This window comes from Paramormyrops kingsleyae, chromosome 9 (genome assembly GCF_048594095.1).
Source record: "Paramormyrops kingsleyae isolate MSU_618 chromosome 9, PKINGS_0.4, whole genome shotgun sequence".
NCBI classification, from domain to species: domain Eukaryota; kingdom Metazoa; phylum Chordata; class Actinopteri; order Osteoglossiformes; family Mormyridae; genus Paramormyrops; species Paramormyrops kingsleyae.
In genome coordinates this window covers 32,247,811-32,268,861 of record NC_132805.1, presented here as the reverse complement: position 1 = coordinate 32,268,861, position 21,051 = coordinate 32,247,811, and the positions used below count along the sequence as shown (strand labels likewise).

Here is a 21,051-nt window from a genome sequence, read left to right as displayed (position 1 = left end):
CTCCAGTGGGCGTGTCCCCTGTATTTCCTTCTTTGGCACATCCCTAGGCGCGTCTAATGTGTTCCCTCCCCAGTGCACGTGCCCTGTATTCTCTACCATGGGCATGTGGCCTCTGTTCCCTCCCATGCTTTCCCATACAGACACTGAATGAATAAGCAGCAATTGAACAATTGAAGGTGGATTTATGGACATTGGTTCAAAATCTTATTTTGGGTGGTGGTGGGGGGGAATGTGGGGACGCTTGTATTTGCTGTGAAAGCAAAAACGTCCAAGCTTTGGTCTGGGCAGATTTTGATGGCTGCTGAGTTTGGCTGTTCCCTCCCGAGTCTCGTTAAAATCAGCCGTGCCGTCCCTCTGGGGCGGCGGGCGAACGCTGAGGAATAATCTGGAGCTGCGGCCATTGGGGATGGCACTATCATGTGATCATTTCAGGGCCATTATTGCCGCACTTCATCACCGCAAACTGTCCCCCCGTTTTGTTCTTCTTGGTACACGGTCACAAGCAGAACACTGGCAAGTACAACAAAGGGCCCTTAGTGCAGAGTAGAGTGCCATGCGTTAATACACTCTGAGTACAGGTTGGTACATCTTGATAAATATTGATCCCTGCTTCTTGCCGCCTGTGTTTTATAATGTGTTTTCTTGGCACAGAAGGACACACTAATCCCTTGTCGGCTGTCCCGAGAAGAGCTTGGACAGCTTCACAAAGCTGGGCCCAAAGGACTCAAACTTCGAAGGCAGGTGATGGACGAAGTGGAAGACAGCCACGGGAAACGGGCACAGTGAACGTGGCGTCATTGTTGATGCGGCCCTTCCCGCGCGCTCCTGTTCGCACAGCACGCCTCGTTCTGGGTGTTCGGTTGCCAACAGCAGCTTGGAACAGACTGCAAAACTTTACACTCAGCCAGTGTTGTTAATAAAGTGTTAAAAATACACAGGCAGTAACGCTGTTTGGGTGAAGCTCTTTCAGAGGAAAGTGGAAGTGGCCCGTGGTTAGCCGGGCTGCCGATCTCTTTGCATGAAGCTGTTTTAACTGTATCAGAAAGCCTGTACCGTATATCGGTATGATGTATTTCCATGACGCAGCAGGGACACACTGGCATTTTGGGGGAGAAAAAATGCAGAGGTAGCTGAATGCTGACAGGACTGTACTGCAAGGGAGCTGGTTGTGCAGGCCACTGGCCGGCCTCGCTCATTAATATCCCCTCTGTGAGCCTTTGTTGCACAAAAACACTTTCTGTTACTGTAGCTATTTAATCTCGGTTTCATCTCTGTTATTTGTATCATGTTGTGGTTTTTATTGCTATTTTCCGCTATTATAATATATTTGAAAGTTTTTGTTTCTCTCCTCCGTGACGTTTCGGTTAAATTTCCTGCGAATTCCTATTTCCAGCCCACATCTAAAATTCATAAAAGCGGGCGACGGTCACTGCATGGGGGGAGACGGCCGCTAATGGGGAGATTGATGGCAGCACGTCGGGCCGGCGTGGATGGACATCGATCACATGCAGAGAGCGTCATTCCTGTTGTTATTTATTTATTTTTAACAGTTACAGCTGTTGATAAACTGCTTTTAAGTACTCGATCTTCACATCCATAACTGAGAAGAAGATTCATATGAAATGGCTGGGATCTCACTGACTTAGCCAAATCAATCAGGTCTACTGAGCTTTCAGAGGGACTTGCTCACGTTTAGCAGAAGCATGAGCTTAGAGGAGAATCTCTGTGAGCAACGATGTCTAAGGGGAAATCAGCGCTGCCGGCATTATTGGATTCCTTCCCCATGTTAATGAGCATACGAGGTCATTAATAGTGACCTGTTCACTGCATTTGATCGAACGGAGAAACAGGGACTCGCCACTTTCCACTTCAAACCTCTTAGTGCGTGTGTGGAGTTTGCCCGCATCTCTGTGGGTCTACATGGTATCCATGTGTCAGCTTGGGTCTCCTTCAGGTCCTCCCGTTTCCCACAGTCCGAACACAGGTGCTTCTTGTGAATCGATTATCCTTCCTGCGTGTGGCAGACTGACTCTTCTGGCTACCCTGCCTTTGGTCTAATGCCTACCACTGTTCCTGGATCAGATTGACCCTAACTGGATAGGTGCTTTATTATAGTGATGGTTTATTATCCAAGTGTTCTTAATAACTTCCTATCCAGATATTCATTAGCACTTTGGAACTACAACTCATTAAGTGAATAAGAGAGTAACTGAGCAAATGTAGTTCATATGTGCATAGGTAACTATTTTATACCTCCTCTCACCCAGTTAACATTCACTAGTCTGCATTCTCCACTTGATGGTTATGGTTTGGCTCCTCTAATATGATATTTACTAACCTGTGAAATATGTCATTGTTGGGTTTAATGTTTGGCAGTGTTTGGAAGAGAGCTATTTGAAAGAGGCACTATATGAAAGAGTAGCAGAAGTTGCTGCTCTTGCACACCGGGTCAGCGTGTGAGTGTTGGTTAATCCGGATATATCGGGCTCCCTCCTCATTTTCTCATTACAGATGCTTTTTTGCCGCTGCTTTGTATACCTACCCCCTTGTGGCTGCGCAGATCCGATGCATTTAGCTTTGCTGACGCACAGATTTTTGTTTCCCCGTTTTTTTTTTTTTTTTTAATCGGCGCTCTTCTGCGCTCCTTGGGGGTGAGAATGGGCCGGGACCCGGGGCACACGGGCTCTGCGGTCTGACATTCCCCGTGAAAGATCCCGCCAGCGGAAGGGAAAGGCGTGAAAAGGCCCCTGCAGTCTGTCATGGAAAAACACTGCGAAAAAAAAAACAAAAACAAAAAAACAAAACAAAAGATGGACGGTGGTGTGAAGACATTTACCGATGAAGGGTCTTCGAAGCATGTGAACCGTGAATGGCCAGCCCAAGGGTGCCATGGGAGTGCAAACTCCCAGCCCTCACCTCTGTGATTAGGACGCAGTAAGGGAGAGTGCTCTCTCCAGCTGCCCATGTGCCGAGATATCTCTGGGTAGAGCTCCGTCTCCTGGAGAGCCATTCGAGGTGCTGCTCTGCACCATAGCATCCGATTGGCTGCTGGCGGATGGAGCCCCACCCCCTCCCTCCTCCCCTCCCTCCCTCCTCCCCCCCCCCCCCCCACTGAGAGGTAGACCGAAGTAGAGAGACGAGCAGGAGAGACAGGCACAGAGCGCTGAAGCCGAGCACAGAGACGGCTGCTTCTCTGAGCCTTGCAGACCAGCAGACAGGTCTCCTCAGCACGTTTCGCGCTTAGCAGTCGGGCTACGCGGCCCGGCCCGGACCTCCGAGAGGCAGCCCAGACGCGGGTGAACAGCGGCTGAAGATGGGCAGGCAGAGTCACGATGTGGCGGCGGCATCCGCGGCCGGCGGCTCCGGCACACGCATACCCCGCTCTCAGAGCCGGCTCAGCCTCTCCGCATCCTTTGAGGCTCTCGCCGTCTACTTCCCCTGCATGAACTCCTTTGACGAGGAGGACACAGGTAGGACTGTTCCGACCCCCCCCCCACGACCCCTTTGTGAAAGACTGCGAGTGGATGGATGCGAGGGCACAGGGCATCAGTATGTCCGCGAGGTGTGTGGGAGAGCATGGCCGTTTCTGGCCTTTTTCCGGAAGGTTCTCTGAAGCGCTGTGTCCGACTGCTGGCAGAGGAACTCTTTGCTGATGTTCTCCTTGTCCTCATGGGTACGGCTGCTTGTAGCAGATGCACCACAGATAACTGCAGACATGGGGGCTCTCCTTCCCAAAAATCCCTGGACAGATCGATCATCCAGCCGGCGTCTGGGAGGGGATGCGGCTGTCTTGCGGCAGGGTGGGGAGGGTGGCGTGCTGAACTGCGGGGTGGCATGCAGCCCAGTCCCCCCATGCAGCCTGTAATGCATCCGCAGGAGGTTCAGGAGCAGACACAGGCTCTGGGAGAGGAGGCCTAACCCCCCACCGCCGCTGTCTCCCATTCGGCCAAACATCTGCTACTCTCTCCTTGTATGTAATGCAGTGCTTCTGTTTTTTTTTTAAGTGAATTATAATTGGAATTGTAAATTTTCTCCCAGGAAATTGATTGACCTTAATTGCAAAATAGGGGAGTTTGTCTATCCCTGAGTGTCCGGGATCATAATTATGCGTGTGTCTCAGACAGAGCCTCTCAAATCCCCACTTTAATCTGTAGAAAAGCTCTTTCTGTGCTGACCCTTTCCAAAGTGCGCAGCAGTCTGCTTTGCCTAGTCTGCATCTGCAAAAATCCTTGTAAAATCAAAGAGGTTCTTAAATTTTTTATTCCTCATTAGTTAAGTCATGGAAAAGTTGAATCCCATGGTAGCTGCACTTTAACCCTCTTACAGTGTAATTCCTTAGGTGTTAAACACAGACAGAAGTAACATTCGGACACTATTTGCCTATCCAGTTATTTGGTTCGTGAGGTCTATTTTTGCTAAATGATCTTCTCCGACAACGAACGTCACTGTCTTTTGGAGCATACCATGGTTTGGTAATGGAAAGGGGGGTTTGGGTCATATGCAGATCCTGCATCTCAGGAAATGATACCCTGGGGTTTGCGGTGGCCCCCCTAGGTAGACGGGGCAGGGCGGAGCACGGCTGCAGTGACGGTGGCACCCTGGGGCTCTGGCACCCGTCACAGGGGTCTGCATATGCATGGGCTCGCTCCTGAAGGACGCCACATGGTGTAATGTTGTTCAACCCTGTGGGATATTAAACTGCTTGAGACAGTATTATACTTAAGATATCAAGTATAAGCAAGGATATGATGATGTGCATTTTAGCATGTATAAGTATTTGTGTCTTTGACTATGATACTCTAATGACTAATTTATGGATCCGTGGACTGTATATTTCCAGTGTAAATCTGGTGTTTGTTGATTGGTGGACATAAGGCCGTGTACCGTTAGCAAGCCAGATCGCACTGCTGATTTAAGCTGATGGACAGCTTCTCGCACGTGGGTATAAACGTGATGAGACAGCGACATTAGTCGGCAGGCAGTTGCCAGGACCAGCAGGTACAGAGATGTAAGTGATCAGTATCGGGGAGCAAGCTGGACACTTTCCACACCCCCTCCCTGAGTGGTACTCAGCAATACGCGTGCAATCTTCCTCCTGTCTCTGCACTACACATGCGGCGTCTGGATAAACCGACCCTGCCTACCTGGGACTGTGTGGTGAACTGAGTCACCCAGAGTAATGCTACACCCTTAATGGTGGGTTTCTGAAGACGGAGCCTCAGGTCACCTGCTGATTTATCCTTTCTTCCAAGTGGGAGCTGGCAGCAGAGCCAGCCTGTGTCTGTGTGAGAGCTCTGCTTTCCTGGGCTTTGCTGCGTATATAACACGGGGACATGGCCAGGTCTATAGCGGGACGCAGCCAGCGGCATGCCATGTCCTGCCCGTGTTTCTGGATCTGTGGCGGCATGGATGCACTGGATGGACAGTTTTGCCTTTCTGCTGCGCAGCATGCTAAGGGCACTGTCCCCCTCCCTCCCTGCAAGCCTTCCCTTTCCAGAGTTGACAAGGCCTGCATCTCTCTCTCCCCCCCTCCCTCCTACTCTCTTCCTCTCTCCCCCTCTGTCACCCCTCTGCAGAAGCAGGAGGGAAGAAGTTGCGCAGCACCATCCAGAGGAGCACGGAGACAGGCTTGGCGGTGGAGATGAGGAGCCGTATGACACGGCAGGCCAGCCGGGAGTCCACCGACGGCAGCATGAACAGCTACAGCTCCGAAGGAAAGTAAGTACAGCTGGTTGGAGCACCACCGAGTACTGTACACCACTGTCAACAACCCATGAGTAATGTACACCACTGTCAACAACCCATGAGTAATGTACACCAATGTCAACAACCCATGAGTAATGTACACCAATGTCAACAACCCATGAGTAATGTACACCCAACTTCAACACCACCCAAGTAATTTACACCCAATATCAACACCGCCTGAGTAATGTACACCCATCTTAAAGTGAAAGAAATACTTAAAACTTTTGTGTCACTCTACATCAAAGCCCCTAAAACCATCATCAGAATCTACGTTTGTGCAGCTAAATGAGAGATTATCTTTGTTTGTCTCCTATAGCCTGATATTTCCTGGAGTGCGGCTTTCTTCTGACAGCCAGTTCAGTGACTTCCTGGATGGTCTTGGTCCTGCCCAGCTTGTGGGTCGGCAGACATTGGCCACACCTTCCATGGGTAAGCCTGACACTAAGATGGCTTCATTTTGCTCCAGTTACTCAGATTAATACTACAAAACACAGATGTGCTTAAGTGTTCACTGCATGACTTAATGCTGACTTGCTGATGTTCTTAGGTGACATCCAAATTGGAATGGTGGACAAGAAAGGATTGCTAGAGGTGGAAGTCATCCGAGCTCGTGGCCTTGTGGGAAAACCAGGCTCTAAGGCACTGCCAGGTAAGTCTAACCCATCCATCGTGCTTTTTGGAAGCACCATGAAAATGAGTCGCTGCATGGAGAGGGTGGGGGGGGGGATGAGGCTCTTAGTCACCTTTGCCTGACTGCGTTTTCCCCTCCTAGCACCGTATGTCAAAGTGTACCTTCTGGAAAACGGAGCCTGTGTAGCCAAAAAGAAAACGAAAGTCGCTCGGAAAACTTTGGATCCCCTCTATCAGCAGCAACTGTCATTTGAGGACACTCCAGGCGGGAAAGTTCTGCAGGTACCGTGTCAATTCTGCAAAAATAAGTAGGCAAGCCAGTTCCCACTGTGTCATCCACACAGTTTGTTAAACAATCCATTTGATGTTGAAATGGTTGTTAGTAAATAAAAAGGGGGAAAATATGTATGTACATATAAGTTTGGCAGAGATTGGCTAGCTGAAGCCAGTGGTTCCTTGCAATTATATTTACCTTATATGTTTGAAATGTAAATTAGTATGAGCATGACTGAGTATATGGATGTTTGACTTTGGCTTCTCTGCTTTTGACAGATCATTGTGTGGGGGGACTATGGACGCATGGACCACAAATCCTTTATGGGAGCTGCTCAGATACTTTTAGACGATCTTGACTTGTCCAACATGGTGATTGGCTGGTTCAAGCTCTTCCCCCCTTCCTCATTGGTGGACCCAACCCTGGCACCTTTGACCAGGAGAGCTTCCCAATCGTCACTGGACAGTTCCTCTGGACCTTATGCTCGTTCATAGCAGTGCAAGAAAAGATAGCTTTGTTGTAGCAGCCAGTGTTGGAGTTTAAAGTCTCGAAAGGCCACGCCCTGGTTACCCTGGTTACAATGCATGCTTGATGTTGTGTCCTCTGAGCCTGTTTCTAGGGATGCAAAGGTGATCCCGTGTTTTTGGCAAAAGTTGCACACATTGTGCGATCCAAAAACCCTTATGGGGAGAACCAGATAGAAGCAGCATGAACGAACTTGCAAACATGGAGTTGCGTGATGCTAGGTTTTCATCCAATCTGAAGCCATGGAGGGTGGACTGAGAACCAATCAATGAGTTCTACAGAAGCCCTTTTTTAAAATAAAAAATATAACTAAAAATCAAAGTCATTAATCTTGTTTTTTTGTTTTGTTTATTGTATTTATGTTTTTTTTTTGTTGTCGACGTACAAGACGGGGTAACGACGTTGCTTAACAGATGCCTGGTTATGCCACAGCAATGCAGAAGTTTGAGCAGGGGCAGTGAGATGCGACTGAGCAGATTAGGGTGTAAGCCAGCGCAAGGCACCGCGCTCCATGCAGCCCAGTGATCCCAGATTAGCTACCCGCCCTCACAGCTAAAGCAGGTCCTGAGAAATTGCGAGTCAACTTTTCAAAATGGCTGTAACTGACGCTCCAGGTCATAAACACCACATCCCAGAACAAGATGAACTTTTCTGATCTATTATAATTATTTCTCTGTTGATATATTGTATGAAATTTAAAAGAGGAAAAAATTTTTTTGCATGATCACAAATTTAGCTGAACTTTAAAAAAAAAAAAAATTATTTTCTTGAGGCTGCAACTTGCAAAAAAAAGAATAAAAAGAAAAATGATAGAGATCAGCCATTTTCAACAATTTATATTATTTTTAAAGGTGAATTTCACTAGTGCATGGTTTTAAAAGGGAGTGAATGTAACGCCGTGATTCAAAGAGACACACCGTGTTTGTCGCCTGTCAGACCACACACTGGTCTGTATTTTTACAGACAGGAAGCTTAAAAAAGATTTATAGCTTATTAACAAGAAAGACCTGTTTATGTGACAAGATAATATTAAAATAAATGTAAAGTATTAATTTCATTGTAAAGGCGCAAGCCTTAAAAAGACAGATATTATGTGCAAATTGTACATTTCTCAATTCTGTCCTCCCCCAGGTCATTGTACTACTCATTTCCGTCATTGTCCAATTCCCCTGGTTCCGTCCCTGTTTCTTCAGAACTGTAAATTATCTTACAGTTCTGGATTCTTTATGTCTGTATTTCTTTTATGGATTTGATTTGTCTAACAAGCATGTTGAAAAGGGATTTTTTGCAACATGGCTTGGGCACACAGTAACTCAGCATGTTTTGATAGAAAAGAGATATTTGGATTTTTGCAGTTTTCTTGTACAGTGCATGTAAAAAGAAAAAAAACAAAAAACTAAGTTACTTTTTTCCTTCACCTTGAATTGAATTCTACAGCAAATGAGTTATCGGGCTTTTGTGGCCAACTGTTGAGATGTTTATCGAGACATTCCACCTCCTGGTATCATTATGTTTCTGATTAAAAAAAACAAAAATCAAAAAAAAAAAAAAGAATGATAAAGGAAAATGGTTTTATATTTAATAGTGGTTGACTACAAAATAGTGTAAGGTTGCATCTTTTATTTTATTATTGTTGTAAAAAAAGAGTAATACAAACAAAAAAGAATAAACCCATAAACTGGATTCGCGGGATGAATTTTATCTAAGCAAGCAGCGGAGAGTCCTGTACTGTAATGTATTTTGCTGTAAAGTTCAATTTTAGCGGCGCTGTTTGTGAAACAACGAATGACTCAAAAAGTACAGAAAATGGGGATTTGCCACACGATGAACTTTTGACTTTTGTTTGTCGTTTTTGGGAAAATAAAATTACTTTAATATATATAAATATATTTTTTGTTAGTTTATTTTACAAGCCAAGACCAATTTTTTATTTCCTATTTTTAGTAATTATTAAATGCTTCCGATGATTGGGAAGTAAATGAGTCTTAAGAGTGTTTAAAATGTTTTAATGAGACCGAATCGTGAGGCATTATTCCTCTCTACAACATTCAACATTTTTTCTTTGTTTCTGTAACAAGCTCTGTATTTTCCTTTTGCTTTGCATTGTACATAGGCTTCCCATACATGCACACGCACAAACCTGCGAATGGAGTGGATTCGAAACACATGCAAATGTAAAAAGGCACAGCATTTTGGAGGAAGGGGTAATGCCTCATGAGAACATCAATAAGACCTGCTGTTATTAACCCCGGAATGGCTATTCATTTTTTTCCGGTGCAATGTGTTCATGCCAAGGTTATGTCTTGGTAAAGTATGGTTGAGTACAGAGATTTATGTAAGTTATTTTTCAAATTAACAATAAAAAATGGATATAACACAGATACTGAGTACCAGCAACAAATCAAACAGATGTTGTAGCACTCTCCCCCACTTCTTTGCTTTAAGCTGCCCGAATAACTTGTTTTTCAGCAGTATAAACCATCTACAGAAAGCCACCAACTGACACCTTCCCCACAAATGCACTCCTCTGTATACGTTTCAAATGCATAAAGACTGAAAAATATGGAAAACAGTCTATTATTATACATTTTTTTAAATGTTTTTTTTTTTTCCAACATATTACGATTTTCCAACAAATTACCATTTAGCCATGTGAAAACTATCGGTCCTTTAATGACTACGGCTGTCCTATATATGCAAATAAAATACAAAACCTAAATGGTAATAAGAAGAAGGATAAGTAATAGGTACAGTAATCTGGACCTTTAGAGTGACCCAACACAAATCAGACACAGATCTGACTTCATTACTGAGTTCAGTCAACAGTAATTCTGGTGATGGTATTTCAGACTGATAATAGAGTCTTTACGTGTTAGTGATGGTGATGTTTGTTTATCAGGTTGTTCTGCAGGGTCGCGTTTTGCGTCGATCTCTGTATTGTTTGCGTTGTCCGGCTTCCACGCCGTCTTTGTCCGCACTACATCTCCGCGACAGCTGTCCGCACATTTGCTTTTCGCATCCGTCTCCTCAGCCACTGAAACCACTGTTGCTCAACCCAGCTGGTGACAGTTCAGGTCCACGTACCAAACACCGAGCCTCCAGTCTGGGGAACTTTCCATAAACCCCCAGCAACAGCTGAAAAACAAGCATGTTCTTATAGCACCTCTGAAAACCACTTTTTACTGTTAATGACCAAGACTTGTTTTTTTTTGTTTTTTTTTGCTGTCATATCGAGGTTTGAGCAATTGCTTAATGTGGAGGAACACAGTTAAATGTGCTTTTTTCAGCCAGCACAGCATAGTGGTAAAGATATTAGTCCTGAAAATAATTTTCAGAGCTGTACTGGATACTGAGATAAGGGACTGTTGCTTCTCTGCGATCTGGGCTGAGCAGACGGTGCGGTTCAGAACGCTATATCAATGCGTGCATGTTTCTGGAACCTACCATGCCTTTTTATTCTCGGTCTACAAATGGCCGGCTCTAGCTATAGGCAGAATAGGTAGTAATCTGGGGCCCACAAATTACCAGGATTGCGGAGGAAGTGGAATCATCAGTTTTCTTCAAAGGGGGGCCTTCCCAGGACTCCTGAAAAGGTAAAGCCAGCCCTGAGTCCACATGTGGTCCAAATCTGGTACAATGCTGCTGGTGCGTATTCAGCAAAAGCAACATCCGGCGGCCATAAGTATGGATCCACGCAGCATGTAGTTCCATCATGTACACCAGTTCCCAACCCCTACAAGCCAGGTTTCATTTGATTCATGACACTATTTTTACCTAATGAGCAAAGGATGTTGATACCTGGAGGAGGCTAATTTGAATGGGTTAAGAGAATTATTTTATTAGCTGCTATCAAGTTGATATCTCCTGCAGGCCATATAGAGAACATTTCTCCATAATGATCCATCTTGTTCCCAGATCGTGACGCTTCCTAGCAGCATATTCTGTGTAATAATTGAGTCCATCCATTTTATTGTTGGCTGACTTCTTTCTTTTTAGCCATCAGCAGGATCTTCTCCATAATACTGACCAGTTTTCACACCCGTATGATGTCATACCATAATCTCTTTTGATCTTTGATGTTAGCGATACATCGGTACTTTTGAAGATTTTATCTACATCTTTCATCATCTGCCAAGTGCTAATTTGTGACATATTTCTCGACGGTCTGATCTTTTGTTGTTGATAATGTGCAGACTGTTGATCCCTCTACACTAAAGTGATCTGCTGATCCTGTGGTTATACTGTAACTTTAGTTTTTGTCACATTTAGCCATAGTCTCATCAAGCAGATCTTCCAACTTACAGGGAAAAACTTGGGGGTTGGTGGCAGGATTGACTCTCCAGCCACTGGGAAAAAAAACTCACACTGGTCCATTCAGACTAGTGTGGCGCTTAGGTATCACCCACCTCATGCCTGCATTCAGATTCTCATCCCTAAGGTGGTTTGTTGTGCAGTGGATGCGGCAACACACTGTAATCGGAGCATGCTCCTTACACACTGTAATCAGAGCATGCTCCTTACACACTGTAATCAGAGCATGCTCCTTACACACTGTAATCAGTGCATGCTCCTTACACACTGTAATCAGAGCATGCTCCTTACACACTGTGATCAGTGCATGCTCCTTACACACTGTAATCAGTGCATGCTCCTTACACACTGTGATCAGAGCATGCTCCTTACACACTGTGATCAGAGCATGCTCCTTACACACTGTGATCAGTGCATGCTCCTCACACACTGTGATCAGTGCATGCTCCTCACACACTGTAATCAATGCATGCTCTTTACACACTGTAATCAGTGCATGCTCCTTACACACTGTAATCAGAGCATGCTCCTTACACACTGTAATCAGAGCATGCTCCTTACACACTGTAATCAGAGCATGCTCCTTACCATCTTCTATAACATTTCTAATACCCAAATTCAGATCTTCTTCTGCTGTGTTTGGTGTCATCAGCCAATTGAAGGATGTCAACGTTTCTTCCACTACTCTGAAATTACAGTTGTCTACTTCCAATCCATCTTCTCCCATTACATGCTCTCCATACAAGTTGAATAGGTTTGGTAAATATTAATTATTGGACTCTAATTCATTTTACCAGACATGCATGCATTTTGATGATCTACTAGAAACCATGTATTCTTAGCAGAATAACGTTGTATTAATTTGCTGAAAATTGATCATGCATCATCGTAATCATCATAAAATTGTAATGTTTATTTTACAGAGTCTTGCATTGGAACAGAAAACACGTAAACGTGGTCAGTTTTGTAACTTCCCGGTGGTGTCTCATGAGGAGGAAGTGCCACGGTTTCAAAGACAAAGACCAAAAATGCTGGCATTTCCCAGACCCGCTGCGAAGCGACGGCTGCGCCGACTCCAGCTCGTCAGGTATTCTAATTTCCCTCCTTATAAGCCTTCTCCACTGAGAAAAGATATTATTGGTGTAAATGTCAGGTTGTCTTAATGTTATGAAAGGGAAGGGGGATTTCATAACACAATAATGATTAAATTTCAGGCTGTTTGAAGTGCTGTCTAACCACAGTAAAATTTTAAATATTCAGTACCTGTTCGAAGTAGCCATTTATCAGCCCTAGGAGATGATTTAGAAATTTACAAAAGTTTAAGGGTTTATTTGTGTAAGTTATTCTCCCAGAATTTTTGATTGTGTGCTGCCAAGCGAGTGCCACGTTCACAGAAAAGTCGATCTTCCATGCTTGTTAGCTCTTGTTGCCTGCCGCGATTGTTTATGATAATGACACTGTTTTTTTAGCTAACAGGCATCATGCTGAAGATGCACACACTGCATCCAGAGTTAAAGCAGCTCAGGACCCAGTGTTTGTCCACTACTGCATTGCTCAACATCCCAGACCGCAGAGATGCCTACAAACGTTGCTTCCTTCGTCTTCTCACCTCCTTCACCATCAGTCTGGCCTTTAGTGTCCTCCTCTTCCTCAGCTTCTTATCTCTGAAGTACGAGAGGGCGGTGCTGGGGTGTGTCGCGGGCCTGAGCTTGGCTGTTACCACACCTGCCTTATTCATTTCCCAGGATGTTCGCCATTTCGGGCTCCTCTTTTTGATCTCCTGTGGCATGCGGCAAGGGAGGAATCTGCTCATAACTGCCGGGACTGGTATAGTGATCTTCTGGAATGTTCAGAACACATTCAGCAACCTCAAGGAGTTGGCCAGGAGCATGATCTGCAACCTGGAGACCAGGCGGATTCTCATTGACCTCACACCCATTAGCAACTATGTTAAAATGCTAAAATGGATCGGCAAGCAACTCCAGGCAAACCCCCATTTTGGAATGGTCGATTTCAAGACTCAGCTACACGTCTCATCCAAGGTTGACTCTGAAGGCCTGGAGAATATGCTGAAGCATGCAGAGAAAATGTTAAATGCCACAGCAGACCACGTACTTGGTGTAATGGACACCATGTCCACCATAAGCCAGATAGTAGGTCCAGTCCTTGGTCTCTTTCTGGTCTTGGTTTTCACAGTATTGTATGCAAGGCAGTACCAGCACAACAAAAAGTTTATGAACACCTTTATCACCAGCCACTTCATCGAGTACGATAGGAGGCAACAAGCTATGGGACAGATTTCTGTCCTGCCCCTGACGAAAAATGAAGCGGCTCTCTACACCACGATCCCATCTCTTTGGTTCACCACCAAGGAGTGGAAGGCCATGCTGAAGTTCAGTCTTCCTATCCTGACTAACTTCTTAGTCTGGGTTTTATTTATGGTCATCGATGCTCTTATCTATTGGCTGATTGTCATCATCAAAACCCATCTAGAAAGTTTGGAGCCATTCAACGTTCCCCTGAAAGTCAGCTCTACTGTAAGTGCAGTTGTACCACTCATCAATACCTTGTTTGTTTGATTTATTATCTTCATTGTCTTAACATGGTTGAAAGTACTGTGTTTTGTTTCCCAGGAAGAAAAAACCATCATTGGCATTAATTTTCAGGATAACAGGGAGAGCAGGGATTTCTCATATTCTGTGGCCCTCTTTGAGGAGAAATGTCTTCCTAATCCCACTTTGATGACCTACAACTCCACGGTCCCGCTCTCTGTCATCCTTGTCGTCTTGGCCTTCCTGGCTCTCCTCTCTGGCAAACTCCAGCAAGTCCGACTCTTGTTATCGACTAAGCTCTACAGCCAGGCCTCTGACAAAAGGGTACAGTACCTGCACTCGGAAATAGTCTTGGATAGGCAGACAGACAGGAATGCCCAGAAAACTGCTCTGATGAAACGACTGAGAGAGGTTTGTCATTCTTTACTTCACTTGGAGGATTTAAGTCCTTAGTCATTAGTTTATTGCAATATTAAATTGTATTTCTCAAACATACTGTTTCTCGTACTCTTCGATCTCAGGTTCATAATTTGTTTGTCGTTCCCCACAGGAGATTAAAGGCTAGGGGGGATAGAGCCTTTCAATCTGTGGCTCCCAGGTTTAGGAACAATCTCCCATTACAATTATGTTTGGCAGACTCCGTGGATTATTTAAAAAAAGTTAAAAACTTTTTTTTATCTGGCATTTAATCAGGCTTTTTTTTAGATTTTTATTGATATTGATGGCATTATAATTATCTGTCATCATTTATTTTAATGTGTCTTAATATTTCTTGTTTACTTTTTATTGCTTTTATTTTGTTGTGTGCTGCTTTGTGACTATATGTCTGTGAAAAGCACCTTAATCTTTACTTACCAAGTTTAATCAGAGGTTTGGAGTGAGATTACATCTTTTCGGGTCAGAGCGTGTGTCTCACGGTCAGTGCGTGAGACTTGAGAGCCCTGTCTTACCACAGTCATAGGATCTTGTCTGCCACTTCCACCTTGTCTGAACTCCATCTGTGAACGCAGCCATGTAATAACAGATCACATGTAATTTATTTTTTAATTTACCCTTAAACAACAAATGCTATTTTCTGATTGGCTGGTAGGTGGCTATTAAGTCTGTATAAGTCAGGACAGCTATGAACTGGTGGAAAACTGCACTCCGTATGCTGTGTTCTGTTCAGTTGAGCTACTTTGTCGAGTTAGGCTACCGTAGTGCTAATCGATAAAGCTAACCCTAACCCCAAAACACCCCCCCTAAAACCCTTACCCTAACCCCTAAAACCCAACCCTAATCCCAAAACGGTGGAACTGCACATGCGCAGAAAGGCTCGATAGCACGTCTGGATAGGTAGCTCAACTCGACCGAACACCGGCGCCTCGTCCATTAATTCTATATAACAGGACACTTCGTGGGCGTTATTGTACCTAACGGCTGAATTATCGAAACAGCTCAAGGACTGATGATTCATAAAAAATTAGCGGGGGTATCATTTTCATGAATTCACCGTAAGAGCTGTCAAAAGGAAAGAATTAAAATGAAAATAAATATGTTCCCCGCAACTTCAATGTACAAACGCGTATAAACACTAATAAGCTCCTTTTAGATTCCAGTGCTGCATAACTTAAACTTCACAGATAAATACATTTACCTTGTTCACACTATGAACCAGGCACAGACTTCCTTTACCGTTTATTCGCGCTGCTTTCCGTGAGCAATAACACGCCTTAATCACGCGAAACCGACAAAAATAAAATAATAAAATAACACGCGCATCCGCCAGAACAAAAGTTTATATATAGAAGTGAATTTATAGCATTTACATAAAAATGGAACATATAGGAAAATACATGAATTGCAAATAAAAAAACCGGGGGTAATAACACTCAGCTACTGTAGCTACCCCTTATTTCTCAGCGGCGCGTGAGCGGGTGACGTGGCTGGAACGCGCGTGTCTCGCGGTCAGTGCGTGAGACTTCAGAGCTCTGCTTACTCATTTTGGGTGAAATTTTAGAAAATAATGAATAGCACATAAGGTTTTGTTTTTGTGCTCTACGTTTCCTGGTATAAGCTACTGTGGATATGGACATGCAAAGAATGTATTTTATGTAGCATAATTTAGTCCAAAGTTCCCTCAATTTGTATGCAATTTAACGCACATTAAATTGTACACAGTTTCACAAATAATCTTCACCTTCTGTTCACAGGCCAGTTTCTGGTTTCCAATATTGTTCCATGATAAAGACAAGGACAATTTCTGACTAACCTCACCAGGATCGATGCAATCAAGGCAAGAGTTTTTCTCTCGGAAAATATTCATAATATTACTTATTGATATTAATATTTTTTTAAATCTAATGCAATATTTGAAAAGGCTATTTAAAATTAATTCATGTTTTTAAGCCTGTGAGGCTTGTAGAGTTAATAATTCCCCTAAATGTTCTCCTTTTATGTTTTGGAAATAGTATTAATTTGGGGAAATATAAGTGTATAAAGAAAAATGAGGTTTCGAACTGGCGAATGCTTGTGATTTACTGTCTGCTTCAATAGCTGAATTTTATCTATCAACAAACAGATGTCTAGCTTTCAGGGCCTGGAATGAGGCATGCTGGTACAAGGGAAAGGTGTCTGCTGGATGCTTTGGTACCTTCAAATCGCCAAATACACTACAAAGTACACAATTTGGAAATTAACACAGGCAGCAGAGTGACATTGTTATAGTTACTGAACCATGATATATGTAATAACGTCCACCATGATTTGCATTGAGCAACGTCTGAACTGGTATAGTAAATGTCAGCTTCAGTGTTATGATGCAGTCTGCACTGTGTGCTGCAAAATCTTCAAAGTCATGTGCCATGCTAAATTAGTTAATCTATCATACTACCAAACCAGTTGCAACCAGTTGACTTCATTTGACTCACTTTTGCATGAACTTCCATTAGGGATTATTTTGGTGATCTCTGCCCTGTTTAAACAGATACCATTGTAGTGTATAAATCAGCTTCAGATATATTAAACAAACCTTTGATACAGTGTGGGAGTTCGACATAGCATCCAGCAGAGTAGGAGAGCTGGAATTAAATAAGTTCTGAGAACTTATTTACCCACCCATTGTTTAAATGAACTCAGGTTGAAAATATTTGTGTTCTCCAGACAACGCTGGCCTGCAAGCCGTTTAAAAAACACACGTTTTCATTTTCCCCTGCAGGTCTGAAGTGTTTGCCTATGATCCATGAATGTGCTTCTAGAATTTAAAAAGAAAAAAAAATGGAACTGGCTTATTTTCTGTGAAGACGCCGTATACCTAGTGTTTATCGCTATTCGTTTTTCTCACAGCACCCTGCTGGCTGTGGCGGGGAGGGGGGTGGGGGGGTGGGGGGCTTGCATGTTCTCCACCAGTGTCCTGTACTTCCTGGGTGAGATTGCAGCCTGACTCTGACCCTTTACTGGATGAACAGTTACAGGAGATGTGCAGATAGATGTAGAATACCCGAATTTAAGGATGTATCTCATTCTCTTTTGTTCAAATCTCTGGTTTTCAGCATTTATAGTTTTATCACATGGCCATTTAAGGACATCACTGCTACAGGGATCTGATTTCTTGTTGCTATAGGTAAAAAGCTCTGGAATTTGAGATGTAAAGCATGACAACTCATTGTCATCAAAGATAAAAGGGACGTCATCGCAGAGTGAATGGGCTACAGTGTTCAGGCACCTCACCCAGTACCTCATTGTGTTTGCGGGATGAAGTTTCCTACAGAGAAGTTCAGAACAGGCTTGTAAACTGAAGATTACTGGTTCCAGTCCAGAAATGGGTGAATTATGTCATACTCTTGACTGTTGAATGTACCTATTCTGAATTTCTTTAATGAAACATTCAGGTCTTTGAATGTGTAAAATTTGCTCATTTGTATAGAAAAAGTTAAACATGTGAAATGAAATGATTGTCTTCTTGGGTCTTCTGTTGACGCCATTACATTCCTCTCCCATGATTGGGTTGCTGGTCTTCGTCCTGAAGGGTAGAGATAAGCCATGCTAGTATATTTGTCTGCTGGATTTTTATCCATATTGCAATGGTTTCTGCGGTATAATGGTTAACCATGCTTTTTTTTGAGCTAATGCATTGCCAGAATTCTGGAAGTTTCCAGCTACAGAAAATAAAATCTAACAGTAAATAATGATAATACAAACAGCTACTTTAAGCAAAAATGCTATTCTGATGCCGACTAGGTGCAATGGCTGAATGTAACAACAAAAAAACAAAAGAGAAGAAGTCATCTTTGTAAGAGTGTGGAAAACGTGTGTTAAATGAGGCCTGTGAAAGAGAAATCGAGAGCAGAGGAATGCAAATGAAGGAGAGGTACACATCATTATGTTCAATAACTGCCCTTTTCATTGTACCCTAACTATCCCGCTAATCGACCTGTATTAAAAGGACTATTGCTTTAGCTACAAGCTAAATGAGCTAAATGAACCTACAGCCTTTAGCAGAGCAGCTGCGAGCCAACGTCTGACTACATCACTAGTAATTCTATATATATCTTTTGTTTTATTTTAAGGCTGTTCTTTATTATTATATTTTTGGCCTTGGGGACTGTTGAGCCATCCATGCTAACAAGGTAATTCAGTTGAGCGTAACGTTTCTGGCTGAAACGTGAATGTATCAAAATGTGCTTCTAGCGCTGAAGCTCTCCTTCCCTTGTGTCCCATCTTGAACTTGCAGATCTGGCTCCGGTGCTAATTTTCACTTGTTACCGGTCACTCACCAGAAGCTCAGCCTGCCAAACTACACTTATCCCCATTGGACTAATAGATAACTCTATGCTTGTGATTTACTGTCTGCTTTACTTGTACACCGCTTCAGATAAAACTATCTGTTAAATAAATAAATGTTAATGAACATCAATAGCGTCTTAACATTGACTAAAAGATGCTTCACGTCATTTTTGGCTTAGTGGTATATTCATGCTTCCTGACATTAGTATTTAAAATGAATACTGCTCATTCATTCATCACGATAATACAATCCGTGCTGTAGACTTGGTTAAAAGAGGAATTTGAATACTTTTGCATAATCGTAAAGTGCTAGATGACATGACAAAACTCGTGATATTAATCCTTTGAAATAATGTTGTATCATTCATAAAAATGATTATTTTACTTTGTAGCAGGACCCTGTACCATGTGACAGAAACCCAGACTCGCACTGTGGTTCACTCCTACATTTCACTATCATAAGTGAAATATTATTTTTTCCTCCAGAGCATAAAATGAAAGTGGTCTGATGAGGTTTTACGCACAATTATCCATTACACCAAATGAGCAAAAATTTTTTAGATTTAATCAGTCCTGTTCAATGAAGCCTAGTGATCACTTGGGAAATGGGTTTAAGGAAAGAAATGTTGCCCGACATTAACCGTGTTTCACGTCTCAGCCGTGTGCATGTCACTGCAGAATATTCTGGAAATATTGCCATGCAGGCACATTGCAAGTATTGTTTTGCTGCTCAAAGTATTTCACCAGTCAGGAAAGGACATCCAAATGGAACATATCTGTTATCATTCTGTCTTAAAGTAGACAAGGCACATTTTATATTTTTTTCCCATCCAGGATGTTCTCCTGTCTGGTTCCCTGTGCTGCCTGCCTTAGCACCCCCTGCGATTTTTGAAGGGTAAAACTAAGAATCTCAGTATTTTAGACAATGACAGTTCTGATAGATGACGCAAACATGCACCTAAGAAACCCAAATATTGCAAAACTGCTGAAAGGAGGAGAGCACTAATCAGAGAGCAGTATTGCCAGGCCCGTAATAACCACCAGATTCACTTAATTGTCCTTATAATGGTCTATTTACTGAAAACTGGCCTCATAAATACTGGAATGATTTCATGCGCATTTATTTTAGAAATCATTGGAGCAGATTGCTTCCTGATGTCATCAGGCCTGTATACAGTACCTAAACACAGCTTGTAACTCCTCCAAAAGGAAGCCCCCCCTAATTAATATGTATAAATTCTCTTTTTGCCGAGCCCATCTCGCTTTCCATGAGAGACATGTAGAGGTGAGACCAAGCTTGGGATCACAGTAAAGGATCAGTCTCCTGGCAGCCCTGGGGGGGGGTTCAAGGCCTCACATAAAGGCCCACGGACATGTGACTGTTTCGCCAAAGCCGGACTTAGACAGGCGCATGGGCTTATCCCGCTGAGCCACTCAGCCCATAAGAAACCGGCTTCTCAGGCTATTAAGGCACGTGAGGTTCAAATAGTAAATATGGGAAACACATGTGCAATAGTGGACTTTTGCCATAACACGTGAATAATGTCAGTTTGTTCTAGAGGGACACTGCTGGGGGAGAGAAGCAGTTTTGTGTCTTGAAGCCTCGGTTTTTATTAAAGGGTGGGGGCATTTAAAGTACAGGTTCACCCAGGTCAAAGCCCAGGGGCCTCCACTGAAAGGGGCCTCAACCAATCTTATTTAATAAAATATTATACCTCAAGTTGGCACCTGTTTCATATTTTACAAGAACGTCCAATATTGAACAATAAACTGAACCCCCCCCCCCCCCCACCCCTCGGCAAATTATAAAATTCAAAAATCACTGTCACATCGCGCCCACAAAACCTCAGTAGTTTCCTTGCCTGACGTTCTGGTACGAAGCCCCATAAAGAGCATGTTTCATATCCCAGCGGGTCCCAGAATTCACCATTCAAATCACAACTTTCTGTCTCTATTGTAATTGTACATAAGATATCTTAAGACTGTAATTTAACAAGAGGTCTGTTGAATTTCACTAACAGCTTAATGGTTGATTACCTGCAAAGTGTTTCGAAGTATATTCCTCTCAATGAAGACTAACAAATGAGTGCAACTGAGTATCAAAGTGCTTCTTAATGCTGCTGTTTGGCTTGAGCAGAGGGTAAATATGAAATATGGCTAAATATGCATTTATGTCTTAATTAAAAGATGAGGTAAAAAAGATTAGACTTCATCTTCAGAGCTGGCTCTACTGAATGAATAATACTT

The 21,051-nt window shown here is 43.3% G+C and overlaps 2 protein-coding genes across 10 annotated transcripts in view; both read left to right on the top strand.

Moving 5' to 3' along the window:
* rims2a (regulating synaptic membrane exocytosis 2a) overlaps positions 1-9,558 on the top strand; it is a 158,263-nt gene extending 148,705 nt beyond the window's left edge. For 8 of the 9 annotated variants that reach the window (XM_072716797.1, XM_023811005.2, XM_023811039.2 and 5 more), the window contains 5 exons: positions 5,577-5,718; positions 6,065-6,177; positions 6,296-6,397; positions 6,521-6,660; positions 6,931-9,558. In XM_072716797.1, the coding sequence (XP_072572898.1) occupies positions 5,577-5,718; positions 6,065-6,177; positions 6,296-6,397; positions 6,521-6,660; positions 6,931-7,146 (713 nt within the window). In that variant the 3' untranslated portion in view covers positions 7,147-9,558. Of the gene's footprint in view, positions 1-3,121; positions 3,471-5,576; positions 5,719-6,064; positions 6,178-6,295; positions 6,398-6,520; positions 6,661-6,930 lie in introns of those variants that run through there. The other variant, XM_023811033.2, reaches the window with a different exon arrangement.
* A 2,964-nt stretch (positions 9,559-12,522) lies between these two features.
* On the top strand, positions 12,523-17,369 carry LOC111843450 (dendritic cell-specific transmembrane protein). The gene is made up of 5 exons (XM_023811064.2): positions 12,523-12,575; positions 12,958-14,025; positions 14,122-14,451; positions 16,233-16,315; positions 16,601-17,369. Exons 2-4 carry the CDS (start codon positions 12,970-12,972, stop codon positions 16,284-16,286), a joined length of 1,440 nt encoding a protein of 479 aa, XP_023666832.2. The 5' UTR covers positions 12,523-12,575; positions 12,958-12,969; the 3' UTR covers positions 16,287-16,315; positions 16,601-17,369.
* The last annotated feature ends 3,682 nt before the right edge of the window (positions 17,370-21,051 follow it).

Excerpts from the sequence above, each read along its gene's own strand:
- LOC111843450 (XM_023811064.2), top strand. The coding sequence starts at position 12,970 with ATGCTGAAGATGCACACACTGCATCCAGAGTTAAAGCAGCTCAGGACC. Across the intron at positions 14,026-14,121 it reads CCCTGAAAGTCAGCTCTACT|GAAGAAAAAACCATCATTGG; the intron begins GTAAGTGCAGTT and ends TTTGTTTCCCAG. Across the intron at positions 14,452-16,232 it reads TGATGAAACGACTGAGAGAG|GCCAGTTTCTGGTTTCCAAT; the intron begins GTTTGTCATTCT and ends TTCTGTTCACAG.